This window comes from Tauraco erythrolophus, chromosome 31 (genome assembly GCF_009769465.1).
Source record: "Tauraco erythrolophus isolate bTauEry1 chromosome 31, bTauEry1.pri, whole genome shotgun sequence".
NCBI classification, from domain to species: domain Eukaryota; kingdom Metazoa; phylum Chordata; class Aves; order Musophagiformes; family Musophagidae; genus Tauraco; species Tauraco erythrolophus.
Genome location: NC_141495.1, coordinates 834885 through 847891, shown reverse-complemented (window position 1 = coordinate 847891; position 13007 = coordinate 834885). Strand labels below are relative to the sequence as shown.

General features: G+C 72.7%; 3 protein-coding genes across 6 annotated transcripts; 2 read left to right on the top strand and 1 right to left on the bottom strand.

Moving 5' to 3' along the window:
- Positions 1 to 1323: 1323 nt before the first annotated feature.
- On the bottom strand, positions 1324 to 3180 carry WNT1 (Wnt family member 1). Its single transcript, XM_086628573.1, has 4 exons — positions 3080 to 3180; positions 2532 to 2785; positions 2051 to 2316; positions 1324 to 1812 (listed from the first exon to the last, which is right to left on the bottom strand). The coding sequence occupies exons 1-4, from the start codon at positions 3178 to 3180 to the stop codon at positions 1324 to 1326; spliced, it is 1110 nt and encodes a 369-aa protein (XP_086484699.1).
- Positions 3181 to 7231: 4051 nt separating this feature from the next.
- On the top strand, positions 7232 to 8472 carry ARF3 (ARF GTPase 3). Of its 3 annotated transcripts, XM_086628575.1 has the most exons (4): positions 7232 to 7379; positions 7494 to 7604; positions 7719 to 7843; positions 8311 to 8472. In XM_086628575.1, exons 1-4 carry the CDS (start codon positions 7232 to 7234, stop codon positions 8470 to 8472), a joined length of 546 nt encoding a protein of 181 aa, XP_086484701.1. The 3 variants fall into 3 exon arrangements, with proteins under 3 accessions (XP_086484701.1, XP_086484702.1, XP_086484700.1); XM_086628576.1 differs by lacking the exon at positions 7494 to 7604; XM_086628574.1 differs by having other exon boundaries at positions 7494 to 7843.
- Positions 8473 to 10961: 2489 nt separating this feature from the next.
- FKBP11 (FKBP prolyl isomerase 11) lies at positions 10962 to 12781 on the top strand. 2 transcript variants are annotated; one of them, XM_086628581.1, is made up of 6 exons: positions 10962 to 11075; positions 11471 to 11536; positions 12051 to 12138; positions 12255 to 12288; positions 12409 to 12479; positions 12562 to 12781. In XM_086628581.1, the coding sequence occupies exons 1-6, from the start codon at positions 10962 to 10964 to the stop codon at positions 12777 to 12779; spliced, it is 591 nt and encodes a 196-aa protein (XP_086484707.1). In that variant the 3' UTR covers positions 12780 to 12781. The 2 variants fall into 2 exon arrangements, with proteins under 2 accessions (XP_086484707.1, XP_086484708.1); XM_086628582.1 differs by lacking the exon at positions 11471 to 11536 and having other exon boundaries at positions 11044 to 11075.
- The last annotated feature ends 226 nt before the right edge of the window (positions 12782 to 13007 follow it).

The following is a 13007-nucleotide window of genomic DNA, read 5'->3' as shown; positions in this document are numbered from 1 at the left end:
TGGGAACGGGGGTTGCAGCCTGTTGCTTCGCCCTGCCCCGCACCCACGGCGTGGAGTTACGGTGCAGCGGGTGTACGTGGGCCCTGCGCCCGTCCCAAGGGGATGCCCATCCTGGGGGAATGCCTGTTGCAGAGGGATGCCCATCCGAGGGGGATGCCTACTCCGGTGGGATGCCCATCCCACGGGGATGCCCACCCTGGTGGGATGCCCATTCCGGTGGGATGCCCATCCCAGGGAGGTGCCCATGCCAGTGGGGCAACTACCAGCCACGGAGCTGCGCCCCACCTTTGCCATGGCCTTTCTCCAGCTGCAGCCAGACCCCACGCATGGGTGTGGGGCTGCGTGTGGGGCCAGTGGCCAGTCCCAGCCCCCCCCCAGCCCCATCTCCAGTAACCTCAGTGCCCTCCCCAGCCCCCCTCCTCCCCCGGCGCCGAGGGGAGCCGTCAGCCCCGGCCCGGAGCGGTGATGGACGATGCTCATTCCCTGTCTGCCGTCTTGTACCTCCCGTGGCCGCTCCCAACGCCTGGCCCTGGCGGCACCAGCCCCACCGCTCCGGCAAATTCCAGCGCCGGGGATGTCGCAGCCCAGTGCCATGGTGATGGGCGCCCCAGCCGTGGGGATGGACGTCCCGGCCGGGAGCGGCGGCAGGGACGGCTGGGCTGGAGACGGGCACGGCGGGAGAAAGAAGGGGGTCTGCAGGGAGGGGCTGCCGGAGGGGAGGGCAGAGGAAAGGAGTAGAAGGATGGACAGACAGACGGTTGGAGGGACTGATGGACACCGAATGGGGAGGTGAGTGGGTGGAGAGGTGATGGATGGATGGACGGAGTGGACGGACGTTGTCCCCCTCCCCACAAACTCATCCCCTCCCTACCCTGGTGCCCCAGAAAGGAATCGGGGCAGGACTGATAAAAATATATCCTTTATTCTTCTCTAAAGGCTATCAGTAAAACCTGTAACAAAGCATTATTATTATTAATTATTATTAATTATTATTATCTTTAATTATAAAAAACAGGGCCTGGGGCCAGCGAAGCACGAGGCGGCGGGAGGGGGGAGGCGGCATCAAACCGACCACAATAAATATTTTATTTACAGCGAGAAGGGGGACCCCACGGAGCCGGGGCCGGGAAGGTGCGTGGCACCGAGCCCACCCAGGCCAGCTGCTGGCCCCGGGGTGCCCGCTCTGCCCAGGACAGGACGCGGGGAGGGTCCCCAGGGCACGGCCACACGCCCATCCATGAGCACCTTCAATCCAGCCGGGCGCCCGTCATGGGGGGTTGGCACAGACCCCCTCTGGGGCTGGGCAGGATGGGTGCCAGGGGCTCACAGGCACTCGTGCAGCACCTGCGTGTTGGTGCAGTTCAGGCAGCTGACGTGGCAGCACCAGTGGAAGGTGCAGTTGCAGCGCTCGGTGACGCGCTGGGTGCGCGTGCGGTACCCGCGCCCGCAGCACAGCAGCTCACACCCGTCCAGCCCCGGCGAGGAGCTGTTGCAGAAGCGCCCGGCCGTGCCCGCCGTCCCCGTCTTCCCGCTGTAGGTGCAGAAATTGGGCGACTTCTCGAAGTAGACGAGGTCGTGGGGCGAGGGGGGTTTGTGGGCCGGGTTCTCGGGCTCCAGGTGGTGCAGCTCCACGCGCGATGCCCGGTTGCTGCCCTTGTTGCCGTAGATGACGCGGGAGGCGCCGTCGAAGCGGTCCTTCAGGACGTCGCCCACGGCGCGGAAGGTGGGAAGCCGCATCCAGCACGTGCGGACGGTGCAGGAGCCCGACATGCCGTGGCACTTGCACTCCTGGCGCATCTCTGAGAAGACCGTCTGCAGGGCGGGGGGGGGGGATACGGGGTGCTGTGAGCAGCCTGGGACCCCCCCCGGGGACCACTGCGTTCCCGCACCCCGTTTCCCTGCAGCATCGCATCATGCCCAGCCTGCCTAAAGCCAGGTGGGAAACTTTTCTCCAACGGTTCCCAAGCCATGCGCAGGGACAGGCTGGGGGGCTCGGTGGCCGTCCCCGTTCCTCCCCCCCAGTGCTGCTGGCAGCCCCCCGTGCCCTCACCATGCGCCCGGCCTCGTTGTTGTGCAGGTTCATGAGGAAGCGCAGGTCACGGCCCTTCTCGCTGGAGTCCACGAACTCCCTCCCGAAGAGGCGCCCGAAGTCGATGTTGTCGCTGCAGCCCCCCCAGTGCCAGTCGGGCCCCCCGGGGCCGCGGCGCCGGTAATCGCAGGTGCAGGACTCGATGGAACCCTCCGAGCAGGACCGGGCCACCGAGTGCGTCACGCCGGCGCTGGTGATGGCGAAGATGAACGCCGTCTCCCGGCAGCCTGCGGAGGGGAGCGGGACCTCAGGGTGCTGCCGGGATGGCGAGGGGGCACCCACCTGCACCCCCAACCCACAGCCATGACGGGCTGGTGATGGGCTGGACGCTGGCGAAGCCCCGCGGTGAACCAGCGATGCTTCGCCAAGCATCCCTCCTCCGGGGTGCCGCGGAGGGGGTCCGGGGAGCCCCGCGCCGCCTCCCACCGCCCCGTGGCCTCACCCCGGTTGACGATTTTGCCGAAGATGTTGGGGCCCTGGGAGGTGGGGCAGTTCCAGCGGCGGTTGCGGAACTGCCACTTGCACTCCTTGATGGCGGTCTGGAGGCCGGAGCTGACGCTGTGCAGGATGCCGGGGTTCTGCCGGATCAGCTTGCGCTGCTTACGGCTCAGCAGCTGCAGGCTGGGGTCCAGCACCAGCTGCACGTTCTTGGAGTCCGTCAGCAGGTTGGTGGACGAGGCCACGTTGATGATGCCCCTGTGGCACAGGCGCCGATGACCATCACCAGGGAGGGGGTCCCTGGCATCCCGCTCCCCACCTCAACCTCCCCCCCGTCCCGTGGGGGAGCCTTGACCCGGCTCCTCTCCGCTACCGGAGCATCCTCCTCCCCGCAGCCTGGTGGGGAGGGGGGTCACGGCACCGTGCATCCCCTCTGGTGGCACCTGCGCGCCCCATCTCCGGCTACGGGGCAGCCGCCGCCGTGCCGGTGCCAGTCCCGTTTCCCCATCCCGCCCCCGGTGTCGGTACCGGTGCCGGTGCCGGCGGACTCACCACCACCGCCCGCTGTTGTTCACCGCCAGCGTGTTGGAGAGGGAGGAGAGGGCCAGAGCCCAGAGCGCCCGGAGCGCCAGCCCCAGCGCGGCGGCTCGCATGGCTCCGGCACCGGGAGGCCCCGGCAGAGTGCGCGGGCGAGCGGCCGCCGGGGTATTTATGGTGCCGCGGAGCCCCCGGCCCGGCCGCTACATCCACGCGTGTTTCCGGACGCGCGGGGCGCGGGCAGGGCGGGCGGCTCCGATGAGGGCGGCCGCGGGGGGACGCGGGGAGCGCCGGGCGGGCGGGCCGGCACCGATACCGACACCGGACACCCGCACCGGGCTGCAGCCGGTGTCCGGTGCCCGGCGTCGGGAGCGCGGTGCCCGCCGCTCCCCGCCCGGTCCCCGGGGCGCGGCGTCGGGCGGTCCGTGCGCGGTGCCCGGCGCCCGGTGCCGGTGCTCGGCGGTCCGTACGAGGTACCCGGTGCCCGGTGCCGATGCTGGGCGGTCGGTGCACGGCTCCCGGTGGCTCCCCGGGGAGGCGGCTCGGCTGGACTCGGCTCGGCGCGGCGGGTGCGCAGCGCTCAGCACCCGGGAGCATCTTCCAGCCCCTTCCCTCTTATAGGGGCGGCGCGGAGGGTCCCCATGGGCCGGTCCCGCCGAGCGGGGCCTCCCCGCGTCCTCGCCCTAACAATGGGGAGCGGCGGAGCCGCGGCACCTCTTATGGGGCGGCCGGAGCGGCGGCGCCGGGCCTGTCCGTCACGGCCCGGATTAGCCCGGCGGGTGGCTGCGCCCCGGCCCCGTGCCCAGAGCGCGGCCGGGGGGGTGTGGGGGGACCCGGCTGCCGCCCCCCGCCGCCCGGCCCCGCCGCTCCGCGCACACGCTCTACCGGCACCGGCACCGACGGGGGAAGCCCGGGACGGCCCGGGACAGCTCCCGGCGCCAGGAGGAGCAGGTCCCGGAATAGCCCGGGACGGCCCGGGACAGCTCCGGGCGCACGGAGGGAGCGGGGGCCGAGGATAGCCCGGGATCTCCCGGGACAGCCCGAAGCGCACGGGGGAGTGGAGTGACGGGATTTCCCGGGACAGCCCCGGGGGAACGGGGAGGGCAGAGGCTGGGCACAGCCCGGGGCTCACAGGGGATCACAGACCCGGGACAGCCCGGGGACGCCGTCCCGGGACCCCCGGGTTTGGAGGGGGAACGCGCAGCCTCGCCGGGGCGCGGGACCGTCGGGGCTGCGCCGGTCACCGAGGCCGGTCCGGGACCCCCAGACCCCTCTACCGCTCCAGTCGCCGCCAGTACCGGTCCGTGCCCGGCGCGACGGGGCGGCCGCGTCCTCTGGCCGCTCGGGGCCGGGCTGTCCCGGGGGCAGAGCGGGCCAGGCTGGCTGTGGACGGGGCCCGACGCCGCCCCTGCACCCCAGACCCCCAGCGAACGTGCCCGTGGGCGCCCATGGCGTGTGCACCCTCCGTGGGTGCGACACGGTCCCGCACGGCTCCCCGTGCCCCGGGACGCCCGGCCCGGGCCGGCACCGAGTGTCGGAGGGAGGGACGGAGAGACGGACCGGAGAGAGGGATGAAGGGATGTGATGGAGAGAAGGGCAGGGGGGTGCCCAGGGCGGGGGGATGGCCCCGCGTGTCCGTGGACCACAGGGCCGGTGCCGGGACGTGTCTCGGTGGGGACGAGGGTCTGTCTCTTCTGTCCCCTCCTGGGGTGGGGGGGGTGGGGGGTGCGTGTGTGTGAAATCCTCGGGACCGGGATGGGCTGGGGAGGGGAGGGGGGGGGGGGGGGGCGCTGAGCTGAGCAGAGCCCCCCGTTGTGGGGGGGCCCGGGGGGGGTAATCCCCCCACGGCGGTTTCCCCGGACCAGTCATGCGGGGCCGGATTAGTCCCGCTCGCCCGTCACGGCCCGGGGCCGCCGCTCGCGATTTCAATTCATGAACGGACAAAGCCCGGGCCGGTGGCGGGTGGGGGGCTCACACCGGGTCCCCCCCCCCCCCTTACCCCCTCTCCCGGCCCGGGAGGGGCCCGAGGCCGCCCCGAGGTCCACTCCAGGACGGCATCTCCCGCCCCCCCCCTCCCCGGTTCCCGGCCGGGCCAGGCGGTGTCCGCGCCCTCGGGCCGCCGCCCCGTCGGGGCTCCCGGGGCTGAGGTCAGCGGCCGCGGGGAGGCCCCGGGGCGCGGCCGGGAGGGCCCTGCCCGGGGCTGTGCCACCAGCGGCGGGGTCCAAACACGATTTCCTCTCCCCTGCACCTTCTCAGGGCCCTCCCGGGGGTCTCCACTCCCCCCGGACCCCCTGCCCGCTCCCTCTGCCGCCTCCCGCTGCCTCGAGCACCCCTGCCGGTGCCCCCGCTCCCACCCCGTCCCCTCTGCTGCCCCCGCGCAGCCCGACGGTGGCCCCGGAGGGGGCGATGCTCGGGACCCCCCCTGCCCCCGGGGCGTCCGCGGGATCCCGGCGGCGCGTAGCGGCTCCCGCAGCCGTCGGGGCGGTCGGTGCTGCCGGTGCCCCCGGGGCGGCCGCCCTTACCTGCCCGGGCGGGGGGGGCCGCACGTCCCGTCCCGTCCCGTCCCGCCGCACCGAGCAGGGACGGACGGACGGACGGACGGACGGACGCGGGACAGCTGGGCGGATCGAGGGACGGGGGGGAGCCGGGGGTGCCCCGCGCCCGCTGCCAGCCCCTGCCCGGCCCGTGAGCACCGGGACGGCCTCGGTACCGCCGGTGTCGCACCAGGCCGGGGCGGGGGGGTCCAGCCTGGCCCGAGGCAGGGCCAGGGTCCCTATGCGGGGGGAGCATCCCTGGGACCCCCATGCGGTTATTGGGGTCCCCGCCGTCCCCCCCGTGAAGCACAGGGCACCCCCCCTTGTCATGCCTCCCCCGCACGGGGCTCTGCCCCCCGGTACTCATGCCGAGGAGGCACCGGGACACCCCCGCTCCCCTCCACCTCATCGCGCCCCCCCCCCCATTGCAGCCCCCCCCCACACCCCCCCCCCGCACTGCTGCAGACGCTGCCATGGAAACAGCTCGCGGCTCTCGCGAGCTCCGCGGCCCCCCCCCCCCCCGCTTCAGCGCGCGCCCCCGGGCCCGGTGCGGGGTTGGGGACCGGGGGGGGGCGGGAAGCGGGGTGGGGGGGGGGCACCGGGCGCTCTCGCGAGATCGGCGCGATCGGGCCTCCGCTTCCGGCGGCGGGAGCGGTGCAGAGTCAGCTGCGGGCGGGGGGCGCCACCGGCACCGGCACCGGCACCAGGTGCGAGGGGGTCCGCACCGGGGGGGGGTCGGTTTGGGGGCGCCGCGTGTCGGCGGGTGCGCTGCACCGAGGGCGGGGGGGGGAAGGCGGGGAGGGGGGGTGGGGGGGGCTGCAGCGCGTTTGGGGGTGCGCGGTGCATTGGGGGTGCGGAGCACCGGGGTGGGGGGGGGCATCGCACCGAGGGGGGCTGATGCCGTGCAGCGGGAGGGGCTCGGGGATACCGGGGGGGGGGGGCGGGCAGCGGCTGTGCGGCGTGCGGGGGCGGGGGGCGATGCGGCGGGGGCGGGGGGAGCGCGGCGATTTGGGGGTGCGCTGCAATCCGGGCGGTGCGTTGGAGGGGCGCAGTGCCAGCGGGGAGGGGGGAGTGCTGCGGTCCGGGAGGGGGCAATGGATTCAGGGGGCGTCGCGCCGAGGGGCTGCGGGGGGGCGTCGGGGGCGGGCGGCAGCCCACGGCCGGGAGGGGCGCGCTGCGGTGCGGGGGGGGCCGGGCGGGGGATGCTCGGGGCCCCCCCCTTCGGAGAGGCTGCAGGGCCGGGGGGGCCGTGGACGGGCTGGGGGGGTGTCGGGGCCGGGATGGGGGCTGTGCCCTTCCCCGAGGAGGGCTGGGATCCGTGCCTCAGTTTCCCCCAGTGCAGAGCGCTCGCCTGTCCCCTTGTAGGGTGCATTGTGGGGGGGGCCACCCCCCTAGCACGGCCCCCCCACATTGAGCTGCACGCCAGGGCAGCCCCCATGCAATGCGTGGCCCCATCCCTGGACCCCCACCCGGGGTCCCCCAAGCCCGAGACATGGGAGTCCCTGATCCCTGCAGCCCCCCCGGAGCACGGGGGATCCCTGGAGCTCCCCCCCCCGCCCCAGCACCTGCCCCGTGCCCCCGCAGGATCGGGCCTCGCCTGCGGACGGAGCCAGGAGCCAGCGCCGCCGTCACCATGGGCAACATCTTCGGGAACCTGCTGAAGAGCCTCATCGGGAAGAAGGAGATGCGGATCCTGATGGTGGGGCTGGACGCCGCCGGCAAGACCACCATCCTCTACAAGCTGAAACTGGGGGAGATCGTCACCACCATCCCCACCATAGGTGTGCGGGGCGGGGGGCGGGCACCGTGGTGGGGACCCCTCCCCATCTGGGCTCCTTGGAAGGCTGTTGGCGGCCCCGCGTGCCTCAGTTTCCCTCCGCTGTCGTTCCTCGCAGGGTTCAACGTGGAGACGGTGGAGTACAAGAACATCAGCTTCACCGTGTGGGACGTGGGTGGGCAGGACAAGATCCGGCCCCTCTGGCGGCATTACTTCCAAAACACCCAGGGTAGGACCCCCCCGGGGCCGCGGCGTGGGGGGGGACGGGGCTCACCGGGGAGCGGGGTGGCCGCGGGGCCGGCCGGATGCTGCGCTCCCAGCAGCACCCGCTCGCCGTCCGCAGGGCTGATCTTCGTGGTGGACAGCAATGACCGGGAGCGGGTGAACGAGGCGCGGGAGGAGCTCATGCGGATGCTGGCGGAGGACGAGCTGCGGGACGCCGTCCTCCTCGTCTTCGCCAACAAGCAGGTGGGTCTGGGCTTGCGGGGGGCGGCGGGCAGCGGCCCCTATGATGTGGCTGGGACCATCCCCGGGGCGTCAGGGCTGGTGTCTGGGTGCCTGAGGCAGGAGCGTGCCCATCCCTGTGGTGTTGGGGCTGGGATCTTAACACCTCGGTGGCAGGCCCATGCTCCTCCTCGTGGCGTCAGGGCTGGTGTCAGCCCCCGCAGTGGGACGGTGCCCGTCCCCGTGGTGTCAGGGCTGCCGTAAAACAGCCCCTGTGGCAAGGCTCTGCCCATCCCCATGGCATCAGGGCTGGTATCTCACATCCCCGTGGCAGACCCCTGCTCCTCCCCGCAGCGTCGGGGCTGCTGTCAGCCCCCTGGACTGGGACGGCGCCCATCCCCACGGCGTTGGGGCTGGCGTCTGCCCCCGCGGTGGGACAGCGCCCGTCCCCGTGGCGTCGGGGCTGGTGTGTGACCCTGTCTCTGCCCTAGGACCTGCCCAACGCCATGAACGCGGCGGAGATCACGGACAAGCTGGGGCTGCACTCCCTGCGCCACCGTAACTGGTACATCCAGGCCACCTGTGCCACCAGCGGCGACGGGCTCTACGAGGGCCTCGACTGGCTCGCCAACCAGCTCAAGAACAAGAAGTGAGCGGGCGGCCGCTGGCCCCGGCCCCCTCCCCGTGCCCCCGGTTCCCCCCCCGGGGCTGTGCCAGGCCCCCCCCAGCCGCCCCCTCCCCGCCCCGGTTGGGTTTTGCTTTCTTCTGGCACCGGTTGCTGTGGGGTTTTTTCGCCTTTTTTTGGGGTCTCCTCGGTTCCCCTCGGATCTCGTGTGTGCGTGCGTGGAAATACAGCTATATATAACGTATTGGGGGGGCGGGGGCAGAGCCCCGGGGAGCGGGATGGGGGCTGGGGGCCACCTCGGTGCTGCCCTGCCCGGGGGGGGCCGTGCCAGGGCACCCCATCCCCGTGCATGTCCCCGCACCCCCTCGCCTTCCTCTGGACCAAATGTGGGGGCAGCAGGGCCGCAGGGGGCATTTGGGACCATACACTCCCCACCCCCCACCCCCCACCCCAGCACCCCTTCCCAGCCCTGCGTGCCCCCCCCGGGGGGGTCCCACACGTCCTCGGCCCCCCCCCATGTCACTTCGAGGCAGGTCTCCTCCCCGCAGTGTGACCCCCATGGGGTGGGGGGGGACGGGGCTACTGGGACCCCCGCGATCCCCCCGGCCGTGCCCCCCCCTCCCACCCCAGGCCACCTGCACCCCAACCCCATGCCAGCATAGTGATTGTATGTCCCTGCCCCTCACGGACGGACGGACGGACGGCCCCATACTGTCCCCCCCCCCCTCCCTGGCACTGTATTTATACCCCCGGTCTGTGCTTGGTGTGACGTGTCGCTGCGGCTCTGCCCCGTCCGGGGACGTGTGTACTCGCCCCCCCCACACCCCCCCTACCCCACGCCTGAGACGGTGGGTGACCCCCGGCCCCCCCCTTGGATATTAAACATGTTTTATGTAGCGCTGCCCCACGGCTCTTCTTCCGCAGCCCCCCCGGCGCGGGGGTCCGGCGGAGGGGACGGTGATGGACAGCCCCGGGCTGGTTTTAATTAGAAAGAGCTTAGCGGGGGCGAGGGGGGCTGGCGGGGGGGCGAGGGGGGGCCCCCCCTTCCCAGGCTCATCTTTAGGGGAATATTGGATGAAATGGTAAATCCCATTAGCGTTAATCCCAGCCGGGGCGTGGGGACGGTGCCAGTGCTGGGCTGGGCGTGAGTGGGGCTCAGCCCCCCGGTGTCACCCCCCCCACGGGCCAGGGGACCAGCTGAGTCCCGTTGGGGGCCAGCACATCTGTCCCCACACCAGATGGGGGGGGCTGTTGGCCCCCATGACCCCCCCGTGCTGGTGACGCCAAGCCAGGGTGCGGTGCTGGCTGCCCGGATGCCAGGGAGCTGAAGTGGGGGTGACTGGGGTTCCCCGGTGGGCTGGGAGCCGCGGAGCCGGCACCGGTGCGTTCCCACCGGCCGGCAGCTTTGTGTGGCGGGGGCCAGCCCGGCTCTGACCCGGTGGCCCTAATCCCATTAGCCCCCCATCCGCCAGCCGGGCTTCCCCACCTCTCGGCAACCGGGGCTGGTATGTGGGTGCGCCGGTGGGGCCGGCGTGCCGATGCCGTCGTCCGGGAGCCGCACCGGGGCCTGCACCGGCACCACCGCCAAGGGGACCGCTGTCTCCAACGGGGCCACCACCACCACCGGCATGGGGCGAGGGAACCAGGCTCCTGCCATGTGCCAGTGTGACCCCCCCCCGAGCCGGGGCTGCTCCCCGTTTTTCCCTGGCCCTGGGCTCTCCCTCCTGCCCGGGGGGGCTGTGTCCCCCCAGGCGCAGGGACACGAGGGCTTTGGGGCAGGTTTGGCTCCTCACAGGGCCCCGGCCCAGCTCCAGGCCCCCCAGTCCAGCTCCTTGCTGGTGGGGGCTCAGCTTCCCTTGTCCCACGCGGCTTGTGGGGCTGGAAAGGGTGCTGGGGTGCCAGGAGAAGGGATGCCTTGCACCCACTGGGTGCTGAGGAAGGATGCTGGACACGGGTGGGTGCTGAGGAGGGGTCCTGGACGCAAGTGGGTGCCAGGCAGGGGTCCTGGACCTGGATGGGTACTAGGGAGGGGTCCTGGACGCCGGTGGGTGCCGGTTTCTCCAGGCTTTGCTGCCGCCTGCTGGGACCGAGTCCCGACCGTGTCAGGACCCTGGGTGTTGCACCCAGCCGGTGCCCTGGGACGAGCCCAGACCCCTACCCGAACCCCCCGCCGGGGGTGGGCAGCGGCGGCCGGCTCAGCCCGGGAACACCGGGACAGCCACCGGGCAGAGACGGACGCCCGGTGCCAGCACCGGAGCGCAGACGGACACGTGTCCCCGTGCACCGAGGGGGTGGCCGGACCCGGGGATCCCCCCCCCCCCGCCCGCAAGACCTCCCCGGGGGGCTCGGGGCAGCTCTCGCCGCCCCGACGGCGCGTCCCCTGTCCCGAGCGTCGGTCCCGGTGCAGCGTCCCGGGGCCGGGGGGGGCGGGGCCGGGGGGCGGGGTTCGGGGAGCGCCCGGGGGGCCGGGCCGGGCGGGGCGGTCCCGGTGCCGCCGCCGCCGCCGCCAGCCCGGCCATGCCGCCCCCCGCCGCGTTGCTGCTGCTGGCGCTGCTGCTGCCGCCGCCGCCCGCCCGCGCCGCCGAGAGCGAAACCGAAAGCGGCGCCCGGGGGCTGCGGCTGGAGACGCTCGTGAGCCCCGGGGGGAACGGGGAGGGGGACCGGGGGGCACCGGGCAGCGGGGACCCGCTGTGGCCTCCTTGGCGGGGAGCTGGGACTCGGGGAGGGGACCGGGGACCGGCGAGATGCTGTTGCGCGGGGGGGGAGGCGGCGAGCACGGCCTGGGTGGGGGGTGCACGGGGCACCGGACTGCGGAGGGGGGGGGCACCGGGAGGACCAGACTGCAGAGGGGGGGGGCACCGGGAGGACGGAGCTACGCAGGGGGCGCACGGGGGCACCGGGAGGACGGAGGGTCCGGCGGGGGAGTCCGGCTCACGGAGCGCTCGGGGGACCCGTGGGTGCGGGGAGTGCGTGGAACCCGAGGCGGGGGCGCCCCGTCCCAGTCCCCCCGTGACCCCCCGTTGCAGGTGGCGGCCCCCGAGGGCTGCACGGAGCTGTCGGCGCCGGGGGACACGGTGCACGTCCACTACACGGTGCGGGGCGGGCGGCGGGAGGAACACGTCAGCACTGCGCTCCGCGGGCGGGGCGGGCGGGGGCGGCTCCGGCACCGGCGAGGGGGGCTCCGGGGAGGCTCTGGGACGACACCGGGGTGGCACTGGGTTGGTACTGGGGTGGACATAAGGATGGCACCGGGGTGGGCATGAGGGTGGCACTAGGGCGGCACCAGGGTGGGCACGGAGGCGGCACTGGGGTGGTACCGGGACAGCCCCGGGATGGGCCCTGGGTGGGAGTGGGACTGGCATAGGGGTGGCACTGGGACTGGCACGGGGGCAGCCCCGGGATGGGGATGGGTTGGCACTGGGAGCAGCATGAGGAGTGCCCTGGCACTGAGAGCAGGGTGGGGATGTCCCCAGAGTGTCATGGGGGTGGCACTGGGACCAGCACAGGGATAGGGACAGCAGGGTGGCAGGGGGACAACACTGGGACCCGCACGGGGACAGCCCTGGGGTGCCCAGGGGTGACGGTCTCGTGCCCGTGTCCCTGCAGGGCAGCCTGGAAGATGGCCGGATTATCGACACCTCGCTGAGCCGGGACCCGCTCCAGGTGGAGCTGGGCAAGCACCAAGTCATCCCCGGTGAGCGAGGGGCTGGGAGGGGGACAGGGGGGCATTAACTGGGATCTGGCTGTGTCAGGTGGGCTGGGGGATGCCCCTGGGCAGCCCCCCTCACCCTCTCCCCCGTCTCCTCACAGGCCTGGAGCAGAGTCTGCTGGACATGTGTGTGGGGTAAGCGGGCGGTGGGGCGATGGGGTGGGCAGCGCCCACCCCCCCGCAGCGTTCCCACTGCGGTTTGGCGTGGGTCCGGCCCCGCTGGGCACTGGCACCGACGGTCTCTCGCCACGGCAGGGAGAAGCGGAGAGCCATCATCCCCCCTCACCTGGCCTACGGCAAGCGGGGCTCCCCTCCCACCATTCCAGGTGAGCGCAGCCCTCGGGGTCCCCTTGGGGTCCCCACCAGCCCTCTGTGCCCCCCACTCAGGCTCTGCCTCCCCCGACCCAGGTGACGCGGTGCTGCGGTTCGAGGTGGAGCTGGTCGGATTGTCCCGGGCCAGTTACTGGCAGAAGGTGGTGAACGAGGTGCTGCCACTGCTGTGCCTGGGGCTGGTGCCCGCGCTGCTGGGGCTCATCGGGTACCACCTGTACCGCAAGGCCAGCAGCCCCAAGCTCTCCAAGAAGAAGTTGAAGGAGGAGAAGAGGAACAAAGCCAAAAAGAAATAAAGCCCTCCCCTTGGCATCCGCGGCTGCTCCGTGGCTACTCTGTCCGGCTCCGGCAGCGGTGGGGGGATAAACCAGTGGGAAGGGGCTGTGCACCTCGCCAAGCTCTCTGCCCACTCTTGGTGGGTGTCAGACCTGAGCGGGAGGCGACAGACCCGCATTTGCCCCAACGAAGCTCAGTGGGTCCCAGAAATAAGACCCTGGAGCACATTTTTGGGCAGTTAAGCTCTT